The sequence below is a fragment of the Chamaea fasciata genome, unplaced genomic scaffold (genome assembly GCF_029207755.1).
Source record: "Chamaea fasciata isolate MVZ Bird 193981 ecotype frontalis unplaced genomic scaffold, bChaFas1.0.hap1 SCAF_1, whole genome shotgun sequence".
Lineage (NCBI taxonomy): Eukaryota > Metazoa > Chordata > Aves > Passeriformes > Sylviidae > Chamaea > Chamaea fasciata.
This window is the reverse complement of record NW_027094086.1, coordinates 143,786,063-143,812,708: the sequence shown is the minus strand read 5'-3', so window position 1 is coordinate 143,812,708 and position 26,646 is coordinate 143,786,063. Positions and strand designations below refer to the sequence as shown.

The following is a 26,646-nucleotide window of genomic DNA, read 5'->3' as shown; positions in this document are numbered from 1 at the left end:
GTTCCAGTGCACGGTGACCTGCACAGTAAAGAAGTTCTTCCTCATGTTCACGTGGAAATTTCTGTGCATCAGTCTCTGCCCATTGCCTCTTGTCCTGTTGCTCAGCATCACCAAGCAGAGCCTGCTCCATGCTCTTGGCACCCTCCCATAGGTAACTATACACATTGACGAGGTCCCCTGTCACTTGTCTCTTCTTGAGGCCGAACAGAGCCAGCTCCCTCAGCCTTTTCTCAAAGGAGAGATGTTCCTTCATCTCCTTCACTGCCGTCCGCTGGACCACGGATGCTCCAGGAGCTCTGAGGAGCCCAGAACTGCACACAGACCCCAGATGTCCCTCAGCAGGGCTGGCGAGAGGAGCACGATCACCCCCGTGACCTGCTGGCACTGCTCTCCCCGCTGCAGGCGCTTGTCCCCGGCCACGCTGATCCCGGGGGGCGGGAAACCCTTCCCGGCCGTGCCGCCCCGCAGGCGGCGCCGGCGCATCCATCGCTCGGCGAGCGGCTGCCGGCCCTGGTTGCCGGGGCAGGCCGGCCCGCAGCGCCCGATCCCGGCCCGCGGCGGCGGACGCGGCCTCCCGGCCCCATGGAGGGGGACAAGGTGAGGGGCGGCGGCCGGGCCAGCGGGGCAGGGGCGGGGGAGCAGCGCCGGGGGCTCGTCTGCTGCCCCCGAGACATCCCACGGCCCTGCTGGGGCCGGCCGCCTTGTGTTGTCGGCGCGGCGGTGAATCCCCCCCGCAACTGCCGTGGCGAGGAAATCCTTATCCCCCTGGCAGAGGGGTGAGGTTGTGCCAAGCGCACATCCTCCTGCAGAAGGGGGATAGGTGGTTACGGAAATACTCGTTGTTTCACGTCCTAGATAAAAGTGCGTTTAATAATTGATGCTCCTGTAACTGCTAATTGTCGGGCTTTAGTTCTTCGGGAACACGCGTAACTTTTGCATTAAGGTGTTAAATTATTGAACGTTTGTAGAGCTCCGGAATAAAGGAAACAAAACCACATGCGCGTGCTGACATCAGTTACTGTGTGACATCTTCACTTGAGAAAGCAGAAGTGCCAAAGCAGTGAGGTAGCGAGCTGTGATGGAAAAGTTAAGCTTTGATCTAAAATATTTCAGGTGTGTCGCTGTGAGTGCCAAAGAGCCAGAGGCAGGAAGAGCCACACTGAGTGAGGAGCCCTCCTTCTGCTGCTTCTGTCGCTCCTGCTCTTACCTATTTGAGGCCTCTCAAATTGGCAACTCATGCTGGAAATAGGAAAGATAAACTTCTACATGCAAAATAATAAAGTACTTTTCTCTGGTTTAAAAAAAATTAAAGACAGAATTTGTCTTACTGTTCTTCCGTTTCTTGTTCTTTAGAATCATATTTAATTGAGTTCTTAAATTAGATAAAAACAGTATGTTCTGAAAACCTCTTATCTTTCTAGTTGTGAGTGAAAAAAACCTCTGTTAATCTCTTTCAAAATTTATCTAAAGCAACAAGGTTTCTTTTTTCACTGACTTTAGATTAAAGGACAGATTCTTAACTGGCAAAAACATTCATAGCAATTTATGAGTTCAGTAAATCTGTGGCATTTCATGTGAACTGAATGCTCTCAGGTGGATGAATTAAGATAAACTCCAGTGTCATTTAAGTAACTAATCTTAATCTGGATTAAAATGAGTATATAATTGCTTCTAAATAAGCAGATAGATGAGACAGTTCAATAAATCCTTTGAAAGTTTGTGTGAAAAATTGTTGTCTGGACATTTACTTACAGTGGGACAGAGGTCTCAACCCTTTATAAAATATTTCCTTTTCCCTGTTTATTATACTTCCGCAAAAGCAGAGATTTAAGGGGAAAATCATCAGACCCAAAAGAAACAGTTTCTGGTTGTGATGGGGAGGTGAAAACTGCAGACCCCAGAAAACTGACAGATGCTTATTATTGTGTGCCAGGGAGCCACGTGTGAATATTTGCTGTGTGCTTTTTGCCTCAGCTTTGAAATAAACCTGAAGCTGCCTTACCTGATGTTGTCTGTTGGTTAAGCTGATTTTATGCTATTAACATCATTAGCATTCTTGCTTTCTTTGCTGATACATACCTAAATATTGTCTAAAACTAAAAAGTGGTTTTAAATAGGTTACTGCTTGAGACTATAATACAGCATTCTGCTCTCTTCCCATGCATATCCTTCCTTCCAGGTTACATTCACACAAGTTTTGTTGAGTTTCTTAGGCTTTGTTGAAGCTTGACTTAAGAAAATTATCACCTTTGTTTTTACTTTCTCATCTGACTTTCTGCATTCTTTGGGTTTTTGCCTTGTTTAAGTATCAGAAGAAAATAGAACTGAAAGGGCACTTTCTCTTTGTTACAAATAATGCCTTTCTGGGACTTCTTGACTTCAGAGGTTTACCAGTCCACTGCAATCTTCTATAAAATCCAAGTTTGAAAAGACAAGATTCTTTTCATGTAGAATAATTTAAAAATTATATACTGTTAAAATTCTGCCTCCATATAATGAATTAACAAAAAGAAAATGGGTACCATATGATAATTTTCTTCCACCAGTGCAGCTCATCATTACAATATTTGTCAGTGATTATTTTGTTAATCTTCAGTAGCTTTTGCCAAGTCTAAATGTGAGAATAAGGATAGCCTGATCATGTCACTTTGGATATGGTCATCATCTTACAATGAACTGGTTAAAATATTCAATAGACTAAAATTCCTCCTTTCCCTTAGGGCTGTCAAACAATATGATTTTTTTATTTAGTCTTTTTAATGGCAGTCAAGCAACCAAGAGCAGGAGCTCTGCAAATGCAGATAGAAGAAATAAAACCTATTTTACTAGGGAGCACTCTGATGAAGCAATCGTGTACTTTGATTAGGTTCATTATCTTTTTGCTTTTTACCTTCAGTGCTACATACAAATATTTCATGTGCAGTCAACTTACACATATGGTCTGAGCTTCAGGCTTCTTCCAGGTCCAGTCAGTTGAGATTTACTGTAAATAGATGTTGGAGGTAAATCAAATTACTGTTTGCGTGATCCTTTCAGTGGTATTTGCCATGTGTACCTTGATCCTTTCCTTAGAAATATGATTAATTGTTAAATGATTTACTTCTCTGCAAATTGGTTACTCAGTCTTTTCTGCATTTTCTGTTCTAGAAAAGAACCAAAGAAGATACTTGGAAAGCAGAAGAACTTAGGAAACATCTAAAGGTTGATTTATTTCTGCTAGTCTTGATGTTGAGCTGCCTTACAGCACTAGAATTTATTGGTGGTCTGAACATAAAGAGTTGACTCTTTGTTCTACTCTGCCTTGTGGGATCTGCAGTAGCTCTTTAACACTTCCTGGTGCCCCAGACACTTTCAGTCTGCCTCACTGAATATAAATGATACAGGGTTTTAATGTGTTGCTGCTGAGTTACTTGTCACCACTGACTGTTTTGGAATCCCTTCGGTCCAGGGTTACCCAGAGGCTGCCCCCACTCAGCTCTTTCTAGCTACATGAGTCATGGAAGAGTACCCTACAAATTTCTAAGTTAGGTATATGGAGATAATGCATCATTACAGTAATCACACAGGAGTCCGTGGGGTCTGATTTGCTGGTCACCCAAATCCAAGTGACAGCTCTGCTTTATATATATTATTCACTTTCCTATAATGCGTATTATCTCTTGTATTTATTGTCATCACCTATCATGTTTATCCTGTGTTTGTAAACTGGTTAATTACATTATCCACTGATCAAATAGGTATTCAGGCTGAAGTCAGTTACATCACTGATATTCATATTAGGTTTGTGTTGTATTTTTTAAAAGCTGTTTTCCAATATGTGTTATTATTATTGCATTTATTAGTTTTTTTTCCATAAGCACACACATAATGTTAGTATTTACAAAGTAAACCTAGAACTGTATCTGCATTTTAATATGGTTTGGGAAATTAAATACACATTTCGTAACCCAGCAATTTTTTTTCACATTAATGTACTCTTATCAAAATAGATTGCTGAATTATAATGATAGATCTTTTATTTTATTTCAGGCATTACTACCGGATAGTAAAAATGAAGACCAAAAACACAGAGAAAAGAAACTCCGGAGAGAGAGGACTGTTCAAGACACAGACCCTAACAGGCATAGGGACAGAGAGAAGAGCAAGGAGAGAACAAGAGAGAGAGAGAGGTTTAAATCCAGTGAAAGGGACAGGGATAAAAGGAGAGAGAGAGAAAGGGAAAAAGAACACCAGAGAGAAGACCGAGAGAGACACAAAGATAAAGTTCAAGAATCATGTTTGGAGGAGAGACACAGTGTACTAAAACACAAAGACAGGGAGACTGATAGAGAACGAGACAAAAAGCACAAGACACATGAGATAAAGCAAATAGATCCACAAAATTATCTGAAATCATTTGAAGGAAAAGATACAGAACATCACAGAAGAAGAGAAATCAGGCATCATTTGGGTAAGTAACTTTGGATTCGTGTTGTACTTGAAAATGTTTCATCTTTAGATAGGAATACTGAAACCATACCCATCTGTGCAGAGAGGATAAAACAGGCAGGTGTGAGTACCTATTGGCATGTGTATTTTATGGAATGTTTTGGTAACCTAGTTTTATTTTGATGCTTTAAAAAAAATGGATGCTTTTTGCCCTTTCTCTGAAGAGAGGATGGATGTCATGTTTTGTTGGTCAGTGCCTAGACACTCTCTACTGAGTGATCCATTCACTTGAAGGGTGATTGCTGAAATCAGCAGCATGTGTCATTACTCTTTCCATTACACAAGACTGGAGGAATTCATTAGGAGAGAAGAGGTAACCAGCTTTGGACAGGGAATTTCAACAGAATTCCTTTTTAGAAAGCTCTTATATTAGAGAAAACGCATTGCTAAAATTCTATTTTCTACATGCTAGAGTTAATTATGTACAGAGTTTGAATTTTATAAAATCTGTTCCCTAATTTACACTTCTGTTTTCTAGAGGAGGAGAAAGCAAGAACTGAAGAGCGAGAAAGAAGACATAAAGCACAGAAGGTAAAGGAAGTTAGTGAAGTGTTTCTGTAACAGAATAAGATAAAATTGTAGAATAATGAAGAAACTGGCTGAGACTGTAACTCCCAAGAAATCCAAGAGATGCATAGATAGTAAGGTGTACAAAACAAGCGTACAAAACACAAACAAAATATATCTCAGCTATCTGATTTTAAGGACGTATTTTGTTCTTTTTTTTTTTTAAGTAAACATGAAATAAAATTTTCATAGCAAACAATGCTTCATTTTTTTTACAGCTACATCAAAAGTTTTCATCTTCTATTTATGCCTTCATTACAAGGGTAATCGATGAGTGTACATCCTATTTTAGACCACCTAGTAGACAATAATTATTTTTTTGTGTGAAGAACATGTAATTCAAAGAATTTTCTATGGCAAAGTGTGCAGGGTCCTAGAAGAAACACCAGAATCTGAAGTGCGGTCATAATTTGAAACTTGATATCATAGGAAATAAAGAAAAAATTGGCTGGAAGATCCATGTGACAGAAAGATTAGGTATATACAATTCAATCATTTTAATCCAAATATGGATAGATTTGTGAAGATAGAACAGTGTTGGAGAACTTTTTAACCATTTAATACTATTTTCCTCTTTGCAGGATAATGATTTAAGAAAGAAAATTGAGAAAGTTTCAGCTTACAAAGTTGAAGAAGATGAACGTGCGCACAAGTTAGAGAAACATCAAGAGTTGGATAAAGAGAGAGAAAGAAAACACAGAGAAAAAAAAGAACATTCTGTTGGGACAGAAAAAGAGAGGCTGTCTAAAGAGAAAAGTCATAAACATCATGGAAAGGAAGAGAAAGAAAAACATAAATCAAAGAGATCTAAAGAAAAATCTTCCCATGGAGACAGAGAAGGGCCAGCAGCAGAAGCTAATGAGAGAGTAAAAAGCAGAGAAAATGAAAGAAAGAAATATGATCTAAGGGTAGGTTTTGTTAAAACATTACCTTATCACTTACTTTAATTATTAGCATATTTTCAATAGGGGAATGATAAAAATGCTAGGATTTTAAGTCAACGTTGTCTGAAATTTGAGGCTCAAGTGATAGATGAAAACACTACATCTGCATTTAAGTAGGCTAATTCAGAATTTATTCCTTCCATAAAAATTAAACAAAAAAATTGGCCTATATGTTAGAAATATCTTCATAAAATTCTTTTTTTGCTATGACTTTTGAAATTATTGCAAACACTTCAAGGTGGAGATGTCCTAAGGGTTGAGGTCCATTCAAGTTTTTGGCTGCCTTTATAGCAGAAAGTGTGATTTTAATAGAAGCTACTTTTATGTTTTCCTGAAGGGAGCACAGGCATGTGAGTATAGACCCTTTATATTTGTGGGGTTTGCCTCTACTTCTGAAGCCATAGAATATCTTTCATGTTTCTAATATGGAGCATGATCTTACATCTTAGAGACTTCATCAATAATTTGTCATTTTTTTACTGATTTTTATAAGTATTTATTCAACAGAACTGAGAGAAGGAATCTCTAGTAATTTGTAACTCTTAAAATCAAATAAATTTTATGAGACATACAGCAGTTGAGATAGTCTAGGGTAGTTTCTTCTGCTGTCTAAAGAGTAAAGATGTACAAGCTTGGGAAATAGAAGTTCAGAAATATATTTTCTAGAGACAATATGAGTAATTGTCAGTGTAGGGGCCCTCCATGAGTGATTCCTGTAACTGACTGACAGCAGCAGACAACAAAAGTATCGGGGCTTGCACAGTGTTTGACTTCCTAGGAGATTTACTCAGGTATCTGTCAGAGTACACACACACTGATGCTTCTGTCCCAGAGTTGCATTTTGTTTTCTGTTTCTGCATAGAGACAAAGACCTTTATCTTAAACAACCTATTGAATACATTTTCAAAGTTAACCAAACCTTCATAATACAGAATTTAAGATTCAAGTCCCTCTACTGGGGATTAAAAGTGCCTGAGACTGTTCTCTGTCCCTCTGTCCAGTTTGTGTGAATTGTTGTACATACTGTTAAAATCTCATTTTTTGGAGCAGGCTGGCCACAGCCTTCCAAGGTCAGCTCTTAGTCCCTGCCAGCTTTTCAGAGCATCTTACAAGCAATGACTGAAATAAAAAATAGTCTTTAATTGAAACAATTAATTAGCAACCTTTTTTACAGTTCGATGAGAGTACTACTAATACAGGTTCATATATTCATATATATTCCCTCCCAGAATTTCGGACTCATGAATATTTGACTCTTTTACAGCACAGTGAATACAAAAAGGAGGAGAGGATTCAAGAAGAAATGAGCCATCAGCATGTAAGGTAAATTCAGAGATTTAAAATACTTATGTACTAGATGGTGTCTACTAAGATTGAGTCACCACCAAACCAATAAGCATAAATTCTTAATCTCACGTATCTGGGGATAATATAATTTTTTTCATAGGCCCAATAGTACAGCAATTACAAAAGAAATCTGTATGTTGCGTCTAAGATGATTCAGATAATACTGTATTTATTTGTATTCCTTTTATTATTTTTCTTCAGCAGGGTAGCAAGAGATATTTTTGAATCCTTGTAAACTACATATATATTAATCTGGGCACTTAGTTTTGGAGACAGAAATGCTGTATTTTGCCACCTGGAAACTCGCCATGTAGTCATGTGGACACATGTAAGGTTCATGATCAACAGCATAGGACTCTATTATGTTGTTTAGTTTAACTGGAGTATCAATACTCAGTTCCTATCCTAGATGGCATCTGAAACACTACATTTATATATATAGCAAGTTTGCAGTCAAATATGAAGGGAAAAGTTCCAGATACCCTCAGTAGGATGAGTTAAATTTCAGGATTACATTTCTAAGTTTTATTATTAGGAAATACAAATCTTAGAGATGTTTCCTGTATATTCTAGTACTCTGAATTCTTTAATTCTTGAGCCTTGTGAAATTCTTACACAGCTTTCTGAAGTTTAATTCTCTGGGTGCATTGTTGGTTGCAATTCTCACTCTTAAACCCTCGTTTAAGGTTTACTCTTAAACTCTAGTTTTAGCTTCCTGGCTCATTCCAAGTCTGGGTTGTTTGCTTCTGGGGACGCTGGCAGTGAAGTATTACTAATGTTAAGCATGGACAGACCACTTTGGCTGAAGTGAGTTTGTGGAAGTGTGTTCCTGTTGAAATATTTCAGAGTACACACATTGGGATGCTACCTGGCAGCAGCACTCAGCTGTGTCAACAGTGCTGAATATTCAGAAAATGTTTTGAAGCTGTTGCTGCTGGGGTTGTGGCTGAGTCATTGTTTGTGCATGGCTGGGAAAAAAGAGTTTAGCCATTCCTGAATGGCAGGGAAGGCAGTGTGGTTTAGTGAGATGTCATGAAACAGTGCTTCAGCTTCAAGCACTGTAATGTTGAATCACTTCAGGTTTTTTATAACAGGAACCAGCAAAATTTTAATTTTTATTGTTGCCTTTTCCTGTTTGTCAATCCCAACAGCAGTATATACAAATACTCACATAAGAAGTAAAAATATTCTCTTCTTGAAGTCGGATACTCTCTGCTTACTCTCTACTTATAAAATAATCAAATAAATTATTGAGGGGCAAAGCTTGTTGTTGATTTGCTTCTGCTCTCTGACCCTGATTGTGTTGTCCTCATAAATAAGACTCCTGAATGAAAAAAACAGGTTTGAAATCAGTCTTTGATTTATAACTTTTGAGCATGTTGCACCAACCCGATCTTGATCTCTGGTTTGCTGCAGATATTAATACAAGTAGTGAATGTGTGGGGTTATGAATTTTTTTTTCCTCACTACTTTTTCTTGCCTTGTGATGCAATTATAGTTGTTAAATTTGGACAGAGTTTCTGAATTCTTTGCTGGTTGATCACTTAGTTGTTTCATTATCCTTTTGTATCCATAGAGATCTATAAAAATACTTGTAGAAGTATTTCAGGAAATTTCCAACTGTTTTTTCCTTTTCAGGGAAAAAACCTTTTTTTTTTTTTTTTTACTAAAGCAAACAAAATCCTCAGAAAAAAAAACTGAAACAGAACTGCTTTCTTACGAGTTAACCAATAAAATTGTTCTCTTTTTGAATAGGACTGTAAAAGATAAAGGAAAACTCATTGAAAAAGAGGACATGGACACAAGACAAGAGGTAAAACTAAGGAAGAGGAAATGACTTTTATATTTTGAAATTATTTATTTTAATATTTTTAAATGGACAGGTGCAGACAGAACTGAATTTTCAACAAGTCTGAAGCTGTATAGACTTGGGGTTACTTGGGATAGTCTGTGTGGATACAGCCTAGCTCTACCATAAAAATTTTTAACAGGTTTTGAGTACTTTCAACTGATTGATTCATCTCTAAGTGTGAATTTCTGTATTGAGGACCCAAATTTCATTTGTAGTTTGTGGAGAGAAATAGGCAGTTCAGTCCCCTTATGTTTGGTCTCCTTTTCCATTATCTTCTCTGTCTTCACTGGCAATAGGAGGCAGCCCAGGAGGGCAAAATTCCTACTTAAGACCTGACTCAACAGGGAGACTTAAATTCCAGGGGTTTGGATTTTGTGGTGTTGATTTTTTTTTTGTATATTTGTTGCTCTAAATGCCACAGCCTTCCAGGTATTCCAGCATGTCTTCCTAATCCTGCTTTGTATTGACAACATAGAGATTTTCTCTTTAAATTCTTTTAAGTAGGAACTCAGACAACTACTGACAGGTGGAGGTTTTTAATGTGTAAAAACCATATGTGTACCAGATGCATCTGTGTTGTGAATGAAGCTGACAGCTCTGTAGGCATTTTCTGAAATGATCATAGGTAGTAAAAACTACAAAGTAGCCTAAGAGCTAATAAAGACTCACCTTTGTTGAGTGTGTTGCTAAAGGTTTCTGACTAAATGGAAAAAGGATTCTTTTTAAAATTATATGAATTAGTTACTGCTGAGTACCTGCAACCTTGCAGGCAGAAGAAATTGGAGAAATTTCTCACAACCTTAGTTATACTGGAGGTTTCAGTCTGTTAATAAAACACTGCAAAGGTTGAAACCAGGAAAGTTACCATAAATAAATGGCATTCTTTTAATCAAGTTAATAATCTTGAGCAAGGAAATGTATTTGAAGTTATTGCAGGGATACCATAAATCTTATTCCATGGAAATAAAGTAGAGGATTCAACGTTAGCAAAATATATTTGAGTATAAAAATTATCTTATTCTCTTGTTATATCCATGTCTCTGCTTTCCTGGTTTCAACATTTGCACTATTTTATTAACAGATTGTGTCCCCCAGTATCACTTAGGGGTAATTTTGTCTAGTCCTCAAAAGGGCAGGGCAATCTTATTTTGTTGTTAGCACCATCAATGATACTGTACGCAACACAGCAGTTTTTATGTTTTTCTAGTAAAAATACTGGTAGAAAAACAGTTGGTCTTCCTAAGATAAGGTCAAGTTCTGTTTTTCTTCCTGTACTATTAGTTTAATTCAGTAATTATCACTTGATAATATAATTTTATTTATCTGTAAAAATTATGTGCTGTATGTTTGCTTGAAAATGTAGAAATATCTGAGAACAGCAACTATTAATCTATTATTGTATGCTAAGATTTGGCAGATAAGAGGGGCTGGTTTTTGTGAGATTATTTAAGGGTTTCATTTATTTTTCTCATTTAGGAAATGAAAGATACACACATTTCTAATCCAGATGCAGGACTTGAGGATTTTTCATCAAATTATGAAGATGATTTTGAAGTAAGTAAAAGTATAGAGCTGTGTCTGAAGTAATTCTTCAGTATCAAAATAGAGAATAATTTTGTTCACAGAAGTAAACAGGATGTTGCATGGTTTTTAGTTAGTTTTTTGGTGACAGTGACCTTAATTTGGCTAACAGTAGATAATGAGTAATTAAAATGTTATGTAGAAACTCTCTGCTATATATTTAGTTAGTTTTCATCAGAGGTTGGGAACCAACTTTAGTTTTTTTAGTTGAAGTGTTCACAAAATGTTTTCTCTGCCTTTGTGGATTTCAATTATTTAAATGACTTTTTGTGAAGAATGCTGAATTGTTTAAATAATCAGAGCTAATAATTTCAGGTAAAAAATAAAAAAGCCTGTTTGTTTATCACTGAAAAAAGTATCATAGGAAAAAGGTATTGACACACAGCATTCACTTTACTGATTTAATTGAATTCCTTATTTTTATCTCTCTTTTGTCTACTTTAAAATTCTGAAGGTACAAGAGTGTGTGGGATGTGCTTTCATTGTGAGCTGAACTGGAATCATCTTTGTTCAGTGAGAGTAGAATTCATCTCCACTCATGTCAGGAGTGATGATTTCCACTGCTGAGCTGGTCACTGCAGTAGCCCTTCACCATTCAGTGAAGAGAAATAAGCACATTTAAGATTTGTCCATATGTGTTTGGTGATTATTTTAGCATGACGTGAATTGTCTTAGTGAAGGGAATTTATTAAAGGGTGACCCATAGGCATAGACAGGGAGTGTGGCAGTTTAGTAAATGTGAGCCTGCCATTAAAGGACAGCTTGAATTAAACTTGTCAACTAAACAACTTCATACATCCCTGAAGCATTAATGCTACTGAACACTGTTATTTTATTTCTTTAAAGAACACATAATTCACTTAAACATATAGTATCTGCTTTAAGATACTAAATAAAAAGACTAATTTGGGCACTGTAGAACAACACTGAGATTATCTTCTCTTGATTAAAATTACTGCACAATCAAGAGATGCCATTTTTTTTCCATCAGTTATTTTAGAATGCCGTTCAATCAGAGGATTTATAGCCATCTGTATGAGGTTTTTATTTTTGACACCATTTGATAATTTCTGTAAAAGATCTTGAAAATGCATCTGTAGTTTGTGTTAACCAAGTATTGGAAGTTCTGTTACTTTCAAAGGACTATGAAGATGATTTTGAAGATGATGAAGACAAAAGTGGTGAAGTAGGAGATGCAGAAGAAAACCTAAGAGAGGTTCCATTTTCCAGAACATCAGAAATTGAAGAAATTCAAAGAGCAATTACTGCAGAAAATGATAGAATTTTTACTCCATTGCCAAAGAAACTGGAAAATGAAAAAAAGGAACCAGTCATGGGTATGTGACTAGATAGCAGCCTTTTTTTTTATTAAATGTGTGAGTAACACATACAACTTACAAGTCAGCTGGCCACTTTTTCTAAAAGTCTGCCTAAAAGACCAAAATCTGGTCCTCTGGATGAATCATGTAGATTTGTGGTAAGCACTGTAGCGTCCACATTACTAAATGATTCATAGGCATTACTAATCATTTAAATTGTGAAATATAAAAAGTACAGACTGACATTTAATACATCTTATTTTGGGCAAGAGGAGCATATGAGAGTCTGGATTTTGAAAACTTGAGTAGTGCTGGAGCAGTCTGGGGCTTCCGCTGGCATTAAATTCACCTTTTTCTTTTAAGCAAAGTTGATGCAACTGTTTTGGAGGGAAGGCAAGAAAAATATCAATACTACTCAAATATATAGCACTTTATCACTTTTAAATGCAAGCTCTTTCTGAAATGCCTGGCATTCAGTTGATCTGACACCTGTGAGTGCTAGAGCTGCTTATTAAAGTACAGTTGCTCTCCATTGCAGTCTGCACTGAAGTGAACAACCACATAGAATCATTGTGTAAAAGAATACTTAATAGCTTTTAGTCTGGTTCAAAGTTAGTAGTAATGAAAGAATAGCATGGAATTTCTGTAAGTCTTTACAGTATCTCTTAAAGGTCTTTTCCAGCCTAGAAGAGTCTCTGATTCTGTAAATAGATTTTCACTTAATGGTTGTTGCAGCCAGAACCAGCATACTGTGATGTGAATTTCTTCTTGCAGAGGATTTATGCAATTATTATTTTTCTAATGAACAGTACAGAATAGATAAAGATGTTTAAATTTCAGAATTGTAGCACTTGGTTTATTCTTAATTACACAACGCATTCTTTTTTTTGTGAACTTTCGATTTTGTTTGCTTAAAATGGTGGTTTATCAGTCTGGCACTTATTTTTATAAACTTAAAAGCATTGTACAAGTATTGCCTAAAAAGGCAGTCATTCTTGGGGAAGTGAAGCACCATTAGTCATGACTGGAAGTTGGATCTTAAGGTCAATTAGCTACAACCTAGCCAGGAAAGGGACTGAGATAGAGGTGACATCAGTTGTTGTAGTTGGTCTGTTAACTGTGGCTTTTCAAGGAACATTTTTCAATGATTTCCTTATTCATCATTAGTTAAGCCTGTGTTGATGAGGTTCTCCTCTACCTGAGTTCTTACTCAGAGATGTAGTGTGCATGTGGTGAAGTCTGTGTGACTTCAATGCAATTTTTAGAATTGATCTACTGTTCCGAGAGGAACAAGGCACCTCCTGATAGCAGGAGATAGAAAGAGACACTTCCTGCATCAGTCTTCTAAAGTAAGAATTAAAATGGTCAGTCATTTTGAATAGATTGATAAAGAACCATTGTAAGGGCCATATGCTGGCCCATTACTGCTGTCACACTCGTACTGAAAATGGTGATAGAGCACTTTGTGTGATGTGAACCAGGAACTTTTAGTAGCTGTGTTGTAACAAATCTGCTGCTTTTTAGACTTACTGCTTAACATTGTCATGCACTTTTAAGTGTGAACTGTAACACTGTTTAACAATATCACAGAAAGGCAAGATTCTTCTGTCAGAAGCTCTTTTTATGGAATATTCATGGATTTCCAAATGGCAAACCAAAGACAAAGCAGCCGAAGTATGGCCAGTAAGCAGAAGTAAGTGTATTTTAAATAATCCACACAAAATGGTAACTCAGTGTGACACATTTTTTTATTGTATTTGAAATATGTGAACTTTATAAACTTGAGGCTTACGGAATCAAATATTTTATTAACTACCAGTAGTTAGTTATTAAGTATATATAATTTACAGGTGTATTATTTACAATATACATGCCATTTTATAAGAGAAATATATCTATATATCAGTTTATGTGCATCATTTTATTACAGAACATGTTGCCAGGATTGTAATTTCTTTGTGTAATGCTTCAGTCATTTAATTAGATACTGACTTAAAGTACTGAAGAGCAAGCCTTTTAGTTACCATCAGGTCTCTGCAGAGCTGGAAGTTCTTGAAATAATCAAGAATATATGGTGCTTATAGTTGCTGAAGTAGCACATTCCCTTTCAGGGATAACATCGATTGCTGTAAAAACATGTTATTACTGATCTAAAATTGATCTGGATTTGAGATAGCTGAGACATCTCTGTATTTTAAAGATACAATTTGATGCCTGCTTTTTGTGGAACTTGCCAGGGGCTCCAGATTTTTCTGAAGCACTGTATATATCTCCAATTTCTGGTTACAGCGTTTGGATGCATTAAGCAAGATTATTAAATGTTACTGTTAATACCAGATTCCACTGTTTCGTGGCTGCACGTCAGTGGCTAATTTTGACATAAGGGAGATTTTATTGTCTAAGTTATTTAATTCACATTGCCTAAAATTATATGCTCAAATTTTATACAAGTTCATTGTCTAGGTTTCCTCTCTAGACTGTAGAGACAGTTTAAGAAACTCACAAAGGCATCTCTGGAGAATTGCCTTCTGGAATGTTTGTCAGCCTCTGCTGATTATGTGCCATGACTGATTATGACTATGTTTATAACTCTGTGTGCATTCTAACAGCATACACAGCCTGTGAAGATAATGAGCATTTTCATGTGAAGAGGAAGGGGTTGTGGAATTTAATGCTGTGATAATACATTACTACCAGTAAATAGACTGAAAGCATCCCATAAATAAATTGTGGCACTTGGGAGTTGTAAATTATAAATACTTATTAGTTTATTTTAAGGATTTGTCTGCATGCATCATTAAGATTTGTTACTAGTAAGTGACTTTTGTGTGTCTGAGTTAGATCTCAGCAATCTATACCCATGTTTGTGAAGAGATGATACATTAGGAAGCACAAGTTAAAGTAAAATGTGGGTAAGAATATGCAATAGATGTCATCAAGTAGCAAAAAGGAGATGTGAAAATTGTCCTTATGCATGAAGAAAAATTCACTTTAAAATACTGATGAAATTCTAGCTCTTGTTGCTCTAGTCTTTTCCTTTTTGAAATACCATCTTGCCTCAGCAAGAAGCTGTAACTAGAATATGCATCTGCAAGAGTGTTTAGATATGGAATTGCTATAGATCGGTAATTGTATCTGGTTTGTATTTATGTATCACTTTTAAGTATGTTAAAAAAAACCCTGCAAGTGCAAGAGAGAGAGACTAGAAAGATTGTCTAATTGTCAAAGACTGTACTACAGCAAGAGCCTGGATTTGACTTATAAGCAGACATCTTTGTGTAATTCAAGCAGTTCACTCTTAAAATGAAATATCTTAACAGCTTTATGGCATTAAAGCAGATTAATAGTTGTGTGAATTGTGACAAAGACTGTCAGTCTTTTCCTGCATGTGTGTAACAAAGCTAGGACATCAGAGCAGATCTTTGCAAAGCATATACACATATGAGTGATGTGAGTTAATGAAATGAGTTTAGGAGAATTAGCCACTCTCTGAACTATAGAAGAAAGAGACATTAATCTGTTACCTCACAGAACAGCTTTAGAATACTTAGGCAAGAGGATCTGCTGAGCTTTTGACGGTTTAGCTTTAGTAATAAACCATTTGCAATTAGTATTGCATTTTCAAATACGATCATTATCTCAATGTAACATTAAATGAAAACTCTTAACAATAGTCTCTGTATTTCTATTGATACATTTTTATTTGCTAATTAGTTTCAGTACAACTTCAATTCCCATAGATTCAGGGATTGTTAGATACAAAATCAGGTTGTTTTTCTTTAGGAATACCAAATATTTGGTCTTAACAATTTTTGTGTTTCTCTATTGTAATTCATCCTGAAGAAAACGAAGTTCAGAACTTCTCCCACTGATTGACCTGGATTTCTCAGTTAGTTTTTCATTACTGGATTTGCCTCCTGTCAATGAGTACGACATGTATATCAGGAATTTTGGTAAAATGAACACTAAACAGGTGCGTAACAAGTACATGGTAATATTTAAATCCTCAAAGGGCTGATTTTCCTTCTGGAAAACAATTTTCCTTAAAAAATAAAGTTTCTAAAGATACCAGGACATAAAGTAATAAATTAATCATATTCATCTCTAAGCCTCAGTTACTATAAAGCAATAATCTTGAAACTTTTGGCCACACAAACCAAAAGATTTCTGTATTAGTAGAGGATTTCCTTTCTGTATTAGAAGAGGACTCTCTCATTTTCCTTCCCTATTTTCTAAAGGGCTTTTTGCCTGTCTGTTGCTCAGTGTCCTCAAATGTGCTGTGTTTGGTGTTCACACATCATGGAAGACGTTCTGTATTTTTGCAATATTATTTATTTTGTGCACTGGTGTGAAATGTGGTAAAATGTGCATGCAGGAAATAGTGGCAGTGTGTCAGTATGCTCAGATCTGAATTCACAAACAGAAGAGGTTGAGCTTTAAGTTTCAGTTTTGAAATGACTAAGTTCTACTCAGTTATGTGCTGTCATTCTTAGCAGTGTCACCCCATATATTGATAATTTTATCTTTCTACTTTAGGCATATGTTCAGTGTAATGAGGACAATCTTGATAGAGACATTCAGACTGAAGAAGTTGAGACAGTGGAGAAATGGACACAGCATCCAGGAGAAAGTGCTCTTGTATCTGGAGGTGAAGAACATTTTAATCTTATTATTCACTCATGGATGAGTTCACATGTCATGTAAACTTTCTGTTTGGTATCCAATACTGGTGAGAATCTATAGAGTGGCAGGCTGCATTGATAGCAAGCTGACATAGGCACTCTGAATCCTCATGTGGAAGGTATGACGAATAAGTGGCAGAAATAGTTTTTCCTTCTGGCTTGATGTTTCTATTGGCAGCAAAAATGAGTCTCCAGCAGATCTTGTTCTTCAATGTTGTTATTTCTGCTGAAGATGAGTTGATTCCTGCCACTCTCCTCTTGCTTAAAAATTAAATTGTCCTTACACTTTTCTTAACTGATTCCCTTTTGAAGCCTCAAGTTTAGTTTTTGTTTTTCTGTTTTTCATAGGTCCCATAAACAGCCAGGATACATCAGTGAGTGGATCTCCAAAACCTAAAATTGATTCACAAAGATTAGCAAATTTTCTCTGGTCTGCTTGCCAGGTACACTTATATCCTTAATACCCCTTATAAGCTGTGTGCATAAGTATACAGTGTGATAGATCACTTACAGTTCTTGTTCTGACTAATTTAAATAAATTACTTAAATAATTCTTGTTTTCAAAGAGAATAATCTCTCTGCAAAGGAATAGAATCAGAGCTGTGCGACTTTTATGTCTCTAAAGCTGTATTTACAAAGTTATAAAATTAACAAGACAGTTGATAAAGTTTTATGAAATTAGTCCACATAACTTTAGAAAGCTACAAATAGCAAAGCTGGAAGATAAGATGACCCTTTTATTTCTATAAATGTAATTATGTTTGAAAGGTGATTGCTGTTTTGCTAGAGGAAGATCAAGTTGCAGCACAACCCAGGAAACTAAGATCTCGACAAACCAGTCTGTCTATTAGTGATAGCTGTTTCCAGTTAAATACTAACCAGCCATTCCTCCATGGTAAGGGAACTTTATTCTACACCTTTTAGTGTATAGAGTGATCTCTTCTTTCTTATGCAAAATTCCATGTTCTTTGTCATTACTGTGCAAACAGCACATATCAGGATACACAGATGATGTAAATCCCACTTTCCTTTTAATTGCACTAATCTTGCTGGAACTTTTGTGCAGATTGGTTTCACATCAGGAACATCAGAGCATCTTACAAGAAATACATTCCACTTATTCCTACCAGAAGTAAAGCCAGCAATTAACATGATGTGTGTAATTTCTTGTCCCGGTTGTTGAAGGGCCATCCCAAGGGGTGTAATATTTGTTTGGGCTCTTTATGCTGACAGTAGGGCCAAAGTTACAAATAAAGGCAGCTTATTCAACAGGGACACTGTACCATGATTACTTGAAAAGCAATTACATCTTCTCCATATAAACAGTAGCTGTTCAGATGATAAGTGAAAAATAGAGCATCTGTAATTATGTTAGGAAGGCCTATTATAACACAGAACCCTACATCATCTAAAACGAACACATGAGATGAAGCCAAAAAAACCTGGCCTGTGCTGTTTCCTGTTTGAGACTCAGTTTACTATTCTCAGTATATATACTGACATCAGATCAGATTGGCTTGCTTATGCCAAGAATAATTATTCTATTAATTTCCTGACTCTCTTCCTTTTTGCTTTCTACTTCTAGTATGTTGAATTCCTTCTCTAGTCCCTTCTTTTTTTATTGTATATCTTCCAAAGCAACACAGTGTAAATAGAAATATTCTTCACAATTACATCTTAGTTTGTTTGTTGCTATAGCAGCTGAATATGCTTTTTCATCTGCAGTGAGTTTGCCTTTCATTTATTGCTTTTCTTTCTTGGCTTTTTTTTTCATGGTTTAGGCCGAAAAATACCCTGCCTGTGTGTCTCTCAAGTTCAGAGGCAGACATTACTTTCTGTTCATGGATTACCTGAAAAGGCAGGTGTTGGTTTGCTGAGCAGAAAGAGCCTTATATGTGTTTGGAACATCTGGCAGCCCTCCAGTCCTCAGAAAGTTTTAATATGTGATTCAGAGGTATGTTTTAATAACATTGTATATTTGTCCATCAATTACAAGACTTTAAATAAAGATTTTATTTTTACTTGGGGTCTTTCGTTGTCTTGCTGCAAAATATGCCATCTTCTGTCTTCTGAGAAACATATTTGAGCCTCATGAACGAAAACTGTCCTTGTTCTATTCTGTGCTCCGGGACCAGACTGGAAGTGATGGGCATGGTGTTTTATTGATTGTTTTGATTGTTTAATTTTGACTCTATTTCATGGTTGAAGAGTGAATGGAAGTAAAACATCTGGTTCAGATGTTGTTAGGGCTTCTCTCTACTCATCATTCCCATACAGCTGAGTTGCCTCTTTCAGCTTTGTGACGGTAGATGCAGATTACACACAGATTGTTTTGAAAAGGGAAGGCCTACTGAAGGTCTTGTATCCTACTTCCCTTGTAAAATAGATTTCCCTTCTGTCATAAACACATGTAATCTGTATTTGCTGGGTTTCCTTGCTCACAAACCTATTTCAGGTTCATCAAATCATTGATCTTTATCATAATATCAACCCTGCATATTTTCACTTTTTTACAGGTGATGTGTTGCTGCTTTAGTCCTAGTAAAGCAACATTAGTTTTTGCTGGAACAGTAGATGGTTCATTGTTGGTGTGGGATCTTCGAGAGGACTCAAGAATGCACCCTTGTATGATGATCACTGAAACTGAGTGGACATTTAGAGTTCCCACATTTTCCACGGGTGAGCGTCTGTTTGTCCTGGTCAGTCACTTTGTGCACAATGAAATTGACACCTCAGTCTTGATGTTTCTGTAATGTTCATGCAAGATATCCTAGAATGAAGAACAACATATAGCAATAGTTTTGTAAATGATGTTATTAGAAGTGTAGGTTTAGGTTAGTTATTAGGAAGACATTTTTTCCTGTGGGAATGGTGAGCCACTGGCACAGGTTGCCTACAGAAGTTGTAGATGCTCCGTCCCTGGAAGTGTTTACGCCAGGCTGGATGGGGCTCTGGTCCAGCAGAAGGTGTCCCTGCTCATGGCTTGGGGTTGGAACAAGATGATTTTTAATATCCTTTCCAGTCCAAAACCATGCTGTGATTTTCTGAGTTAACTTTGGCTGTGATACTATTATTTTTCTAAAACACCCCACTACACACATTCACAAAAATCTTCTTTTCTTCACAGGTGTTTCTAATTGCAGCAGCCATGTAAAAGTAAATAGGGTTTGGTTATAGATAGACTTTTAATTTTTTTAGGAGGTCAATGATGCTTGGTCTCGTGTTGCACACTGGTAGTCAAATGGATGTGTACAGTTTCATGTAGTTCTAATGCTGGTTGCTTAGGAAGCTTTAATGCCTTCAGTCTTAAATGAGATTAAGTTCAGTGCACAGAGAAATCTGACATGAGTATCTGACAAAGAACACACATTGAAATTAAATACACATTTGTCTTAAAATGTTATTAAAGGGTAAATACATATTTCCTTGTGGTGAATACTTAGTTTCAGAATTTTTCAGGATATTTTCTACTAAGAGTAATTTTTCTTCGATTTTGTCTTCCTTTATAGTAAACAGTGATTTATTTCTATCCCTGTTGTTTATGGAGCTTGAAATAATTATTTCTATGCTAACCCTGAAATGGCAGATTTTAATGAAATGTCTGGTACAGTGGCATAAATGGGGCATCAGTCATTTGGAAAATCAGAAGTGAATAGAAATATTGAAACATTGATTTGTCTATGTATTTTGTTAATTTAGCAAACAGTTTGCAGTATTGTATTTGAGACTTGTGCAAAGTTCATTATTTACCATTCTTTTTTTGTAATAATCATTCTCCCAGCTGAAAAGTGATTAAGATTTTGTTGTTGCTTTTTGTGGAAGGTACTAGGTTTAACTTTCATCATCCTTATTTACAGATGGCATTCTGAACTCAGTAAACCACACCTCTCCTATACTGGCAGTGGAACCTGTCTCAACCTCCCTCAACAGTGACCACAGTTACGGGCTCTCAAGCCTCCCTTATCAGGAGGGTATGTAAACTGCTCTTCTGATACATCTGAGTCTTTCCTTAGGCATCTAGTGAAACAAATATATCATAGCCAAAATCCAGTTTATAATCCCAGTCTGCCTCTTCAGTTGTTTGTAGTATAATTGCATGCAACATTCATATTTGTTTTCTGCTCTGATTTTTATGTAATGTTCATTCAGTGTAGCTTCACATCAGATGTGGTTGTGTGCTTATTATAGTGTCTGTTTTCTAGTGTATGTTTTTATCATATTTCCATGATAGAACAAGTTATCACTCAAAAATTGCCTTTGGAAGAGTCTTAGTGCTTCTCTAATGTCCAGAAAAATCCCTGAGTCAGTGGAGCAACTTGTTTTTATCTGAAAGCACTTAAAATGTGTGGCTGTAATTGGTGGTTTTTCCTGTGCCTTTTGCCTGTTCTTTTTATGATGAACCTTTGCAAAGAAACTCTAATCCTCAATCCTCAAATTCTCAGACAGTGTGCTAGGGAAGATATTATCACTTCCATTGCAGATTTGTACTTTGAAATCCACAGTGGTTTGAAGAAATGTGCTGTGTATTGCAGGTTTTACAAGATTCCATCTGTTTCACTTAATGTTCCCTTCCAAAGTCCACACAGAATCCAGACATTTTAAAAAAGATGCAGACTGAGATCATCTGCCTTTCTGGTAGGACAAGCTGCACTTACTGGAATAGACAGAGATATAGACCAGACTGTTGGAACTGGAAGGGACCTACAAGGATCATCCAGTCCCAACTACCTGATAATTTGGGGCTGACCAAATTAAAACTTGTTCAGGGCATTGTGCTAATGCCTCCTCGACCCTGACAGGACTGGGGCATTGACCACCTCCCTAGGAAGCCTGCTCAAATATTTGACCACCCTGTCAGTAAAGAAAGTTTCATGCCCTTTTTTCCCCTTTGGTAGAATTAGGGTGCTTTCCCTTTTTATGCAGCTGAGAAGATTCTTGAAATTTCAGAGGACATATTAATGTAGGAAATGTTTCAAACCCTTTGCTGTTGTTCAGGAGGAGGGTCAGTGTGTGAATACAAATTGTTGTCATTCCTTCCGTAGAAATGTCAGGCCCTCCATTTCAGATAGCTTCAATGGATGAAAATGGAATCCTCAATATGTGGGTGAGTATGTATGAAAAGAGAGTATAACGTGTAATAAAAAACTTCAAATACAAAAACTCAAATTCAGAATTTCTCATGAGAATTGCCTTCCTGAAAAAGTACAGCAACACTAACCAATCCGTTGGAATTTTCCTTAAAAGTTTTGATCTGACTCCCTAATGTTATCTTGAGGCAAAGGTATTAACAGGTACATGAATTCATGAAAAAAGGCAATCAGTTGTTTTACTTCATAAAAACATGTTCACATATTTCCAGTAGTCAATTAATAGTCCTCAGTCATCTCTCACCCACCTACTTTATTTTAAAAATCACAGTGGTGTCAGAGATGATACTGAATGTAGGGGAGAAATTAAATTCCTATTTTATATAAAACTAATGTTAAAGAGATAAAAAGTGAAAATCAGAGGATAAGATTTCCTTGCCTAAAATATGATGGTTGGGAACGAACCGGGTCTACTTCTCTTAATTACTGTCCTGACAACTCTTCTATCACATGTTTTCAGTGGTTTTTTACCTGATGCAGCTTTGGCCCAGCTGCTGTACCTGTGAATAATAAGGAATAAAAGCATTTCACCTCTGTGTCAGTAATTAAGTTCCTTAAAGCCTTAACTTTAGTTACTTTAGTAGCAACAGATTCAGACCAAATGATCTACCCTTTTTATTTCATGTATAGTTCATTTTATTCATGTATAGGAAAGCACAGGTAATGTGGTTTTTTGTGACTGACCAACAAGCTGCCAACTAGCAATTTATTGTAGCTTTCCATCAGGGAACCTCCAGCAGGCATGTGAAGCTATTTTTAGAATTGCAGACATTGACAGGGAATAGAGAATCTACCTGTAATCATTGCAATGTTAGACCTGCCTCTCCAAACAGTCCTTTGGAGTTACTGCTTACTGTTACAGCTTGTTAAAAAACTTAGAAGTCTGGTAAATATTGATTGTTTATTAATGTTAAATATTGACTTTTCAGGTAGTTGTTGAATTGCAAAAAGTGGATCTGGCTGGTTCACAAACTGACTTAGGTGAGTACTGTACATTAGCGGTGGAATAAAATACTCCAGTTTTGAGACTGTGAAGTTAAAAGAGTGAGGAAGACTCAGTGATGCCAAGAAGTAGTTTAGCAGAAGGCAAAATTACTGAGGAAAAGAATCATTCTGAGTAGTTCATAGCTGATGTTTGGGGTTATTGGTTAGGTATGAGAATCATTTTCAGTGGTATCTAAATCTCATCTGCTAATTCTGTATTGGTAATAGCCACTAGACAGCCACATTTCTTACAATGTCAGAGTAGTTTTCTGTGTTGTTAACAGCTTCTTTTTTTCAATGAATGTGCAATTCTATGTCTTTGGTCCTCATCTTTGTAATTTAGTTTTAACCAAACCTGTTATAGTGCTTTTGTTGTCACCTGTGTCTCCATTTTGGGAGTTGTTCTTTTTTAGGTAAGCACTTTTTTAGGTAAGATACTTAATTTAGTGTGAAAAAAAAATTCGGTGAAAGCACTGAAGAACCACGTCCCTTCAGCCCTTTTTGAGTTATGTAAATGGAGAAAATTACATTCTTTGTTCTTTAAACAAATGTACACTTACATGCTTACCTAACTGGAAAAGGCTGTGACTAAAATCCTTTTACATCTGAAATACATAAATAAACAATGAAGTAATGCCAGCAAACTAGAGTTTTTGATCAGTTTCTGTAAGCTCATGTGCAATCTCAGGCTATATTAAGCTGCTAAAGCTGGGTATTATGTCTGTGGAGAGGTACATTTTAAAGCTGTGGTCATATGCTGACACATTTTTATTGCAACCAGCCGTAAAATTTTTTTCCTCCTCAAAAAATTCTTGTCTTGGAAGGATTTGAATTATTTATGTTGTTCTCTGCTAACAAGTAACATCGACCAACTTTCTGGATGCATTATTGCACTATCTCATCACTATAATTCATTGTCAAAGATCCAAGTAAGGTAAATGTGCATTTTGACCACTTCTAGAATTGGATCTTAAAGAGTTCTGAAAAAGAAATGTGTAACTATGTTTCTATTTCTGTCAAAGTTTGTAACTCTTCAGATTTGAATTCTGAAGCAAATAGTTCTAAATGGTGTAAGATTGTTGCATGTCAAAGGCTGTATCTGGGGTTAACTAATTATGAAGTATCCTTTTACTTATTACCTGAAAATTTAATTTATTGATTGCACTTTTTAAAATGCAAAGTGCTTAAATCAGTTCAAATAATAAATTTTTATAATTTTAGGTTTAGTTCCTGGAGGGAAAGTGAAGTTAGTACATAGCTCTACAATGGAATTGAATAACAGGTAAGAAAACTGGGCATTTCAATTTTTCATATGTTATTTTACAAAACTAATTTTTCCTGTACTTTATTAATTTGCTGTTACATAAGATATATTCAACATTATTTTCAATTTGTGGGGTTTTTTTTAATACACATTTTTTCCTAGATCTATTCATAGACATTTTAGATCAAGAGCTTCTGTATGTACTTGCACAGCTTTTTAGGGGACAATTTCCTGTGTTAATGTCATCTTTTACCTTTGCCATTTTCCTCAGCCTTTTCCCAAAGGATATTAGCCAGAGGATGCCACAGACACTGACTATTAAATTTCTGTCTTCTAATCCCAATCACTTCATTGTTGGAACAAACATTGTGAGTACATTCTAGAATTCATCTCATTGTTAGTTTTCTGGTTTGGAAGCTGTCTCATTCAGTTGGGATTTTACCAATAGACTGTATATAAAATTTATAATTTGAGCCTATATTATTAAAATCTGTTAGCTGTTAAAATTTTTTAGCTAGTAAGGATCTTTTAAAGTATCAGCTCATTAATTATTTAACTTTTTTCCTGTAATACCAATAATGCAACTTTTATTTTGTTCTGTTTAATTAATTTTCTTTATATTTTTCGTAGGGTCTGGTAGGCCATGGTACAAGACATGATTTAAAAGTTGTTCCAAAACTATTCAGGCCCCAGGAGAGCAGACTGAGATCAATAAGCATCACTGCAATTGATTTCTTCCCTTTTGGAAAGCCACTGTTTTTGGTATGAAAACGTTTTAATAGAAAAATTAAATTTTTTTTTAATTACTTGCTGAGGGAGTATTCCTAATTTGATGTATTTAACTAGATGATAGTTGATTTGCCTCAGTAATTCAAATCTGCCACGAAGGATGACAAAAAAAATCATAGAATATGATTTCTATGGATAGAAAATCCATAGAAAGGAAATCATATCTATGAATAGGATCATTTAGGTTGGAAAAGACCCCAAGATCATCAAGTCCAGCCCTTAACCCATCACTGCCAAGTCCACCTGTAAGCCATGTCCCTAAACACCACTTTTTACATCTTGCTCAGTTTGTTTTGTTCCAGAAGGTATTTTCTTTTTATCTGTGGTGTAGGTTGGCTGTTCAGATGGAAGTATTAGATTACACCAGATGACATCAGAGTATCCCCTCATGCAGTGGAATGACAGCACAAAGGGCCAGCCAATTATTGCCTTGCAGTGGGCTTTGACCAGACCTGCTGTGTTCTTTGCCCTGGATGCATCATCCAATGTTTACATTTGGGATCTTCTGGAGAATGATTTGCTGCCTGTGGCAAAGCAGACTATCCCATCAGAGAAGTAAGTGCTCTCTTTTTAACAAAACATTAATATTGTTGCATGGTTTTGGGTTTTTTTTTTGCTTGACTTTAAATGGTGATTAGAATTTGCTTTTCTAACTCTATTTTGTAAACTACTGGAGGTGTGGAATTAAACTACAGTGAGCTAAATTTTGACTGTCTTCCCTAGGCTGAAATTAGCCTTGCTGGATATCCCTCTAACTAAAAGTTTTCCTTGTATCCTTGTAAACTGTCACAACACACTGCTAGTTTTTGTAGAAAATGTTACCATTTTTAAATTTGTTACATTGTACTGGAAAATGCCATCAAACATTGTTCATTTTATAAGCTTGAAATAATTTACAACCATGATTAGAAATTGATGATGAAATGCATGGGGGAAGAATTGCGTGTTGGATTTACATTAAATGGTTGCAACTGGTGGAAAGCTAAAGAACATGCTGGGACTTGAGCAGAAAAGAAGAATAATTTAGTTGACTGTAAGTAACCTGATACAAACATGTTTGAAACACCAATTTCTATTTATTTTGCCTCAATTAAAAAAGACTCCCCTGTTCTTTTGATTTCAGAGTTGTAACTATGGCTCTGCTGGGAGAGCCAGAAAAAGCAAATGGATTGTTAGGCATCGTGCTGGCCAAGGAATCTGGACAGATTGACATTCAGTATGTAAAGAAGAAGTGGGCATTACCTCAGCCTGAGGAATCTGACAAACTGTATTCTATTTTATTGCAGTCTTTTTAGAAACAGGGTTGTACAATTTATAGCAAAATATGTAGTTTATTTTTTACTTCAATTTAAAAAAATATAATGCAATTTGTATATAAATTGTATATATTTTAAAGAATATCAATGCAATATTTCACCTGAAACAATATATTTTATCATAAAAATGGCAGAATCAAATTTACCATTATTGTACTCAAAAACATGATGGCTGTGTTTCATTACTGAAAGTACTCTAGATGTACATATATTTTTAAAAAATAGCAAAAATGTATTTCTGTAAATTGCACTACTGTTTCTCCTTATTTCACTCAGAAAGAAATTACAGCAGTTCTTTGGCAAACATGAAATTGTGTTTATGTACAACGTGAATGTGAGGAGATTTCTACCTCTGGGCCTCTTAAA

At 36.1% G+C, this 26,646-nt stretch overlaps 1 protein-coding gene across 1 annotated transcript; it reads left to right on the top strand.

The window, feature by feature from the left end:
• The first annotated feature begins 313 nt into the window (after positions 1 to 313).
• DYNC2I1 (dynein 2 intermediate chain 1) lies at positions 314 to 26,646 on the top strand. The gene is given in 25 exon segments (XM_066200673.1): positions 314 to 422; positions 425 to 597; positions 3,148 to 3,201; positions 4,030 to 4,450; positions 4,967 to 5,019; positions 5,637 to 5,963; positions 7,264 to 7,322; positions 9,102 to 9,159; positions 10,675 to 10,752; positions 11,921 to 12,116; positions 13,689 to 13,791; positions 15,942 to 16,071; positions 16,635 to 16,746; positions 17,129 to 17,223; positions 17,549 to 17,675; positions 18,562 to 18,734; positions 19,297 to 19,459; positions 20,638 to 20,751; positions 21,823 to 21,884; positions 22,857 to 22,908; positions 24,133 to 24,193; positions 24,447 to 24,543; positions 24,806 to 24,937; positions 25,296 to 25,519; positions 26,088 to 26,646. Coding segments are annotated over 25 exon segments (3,330 nt in total). The 5' UTR covers positions 314 to 328; the 3' UTR covers positions 26,260 to 26,646.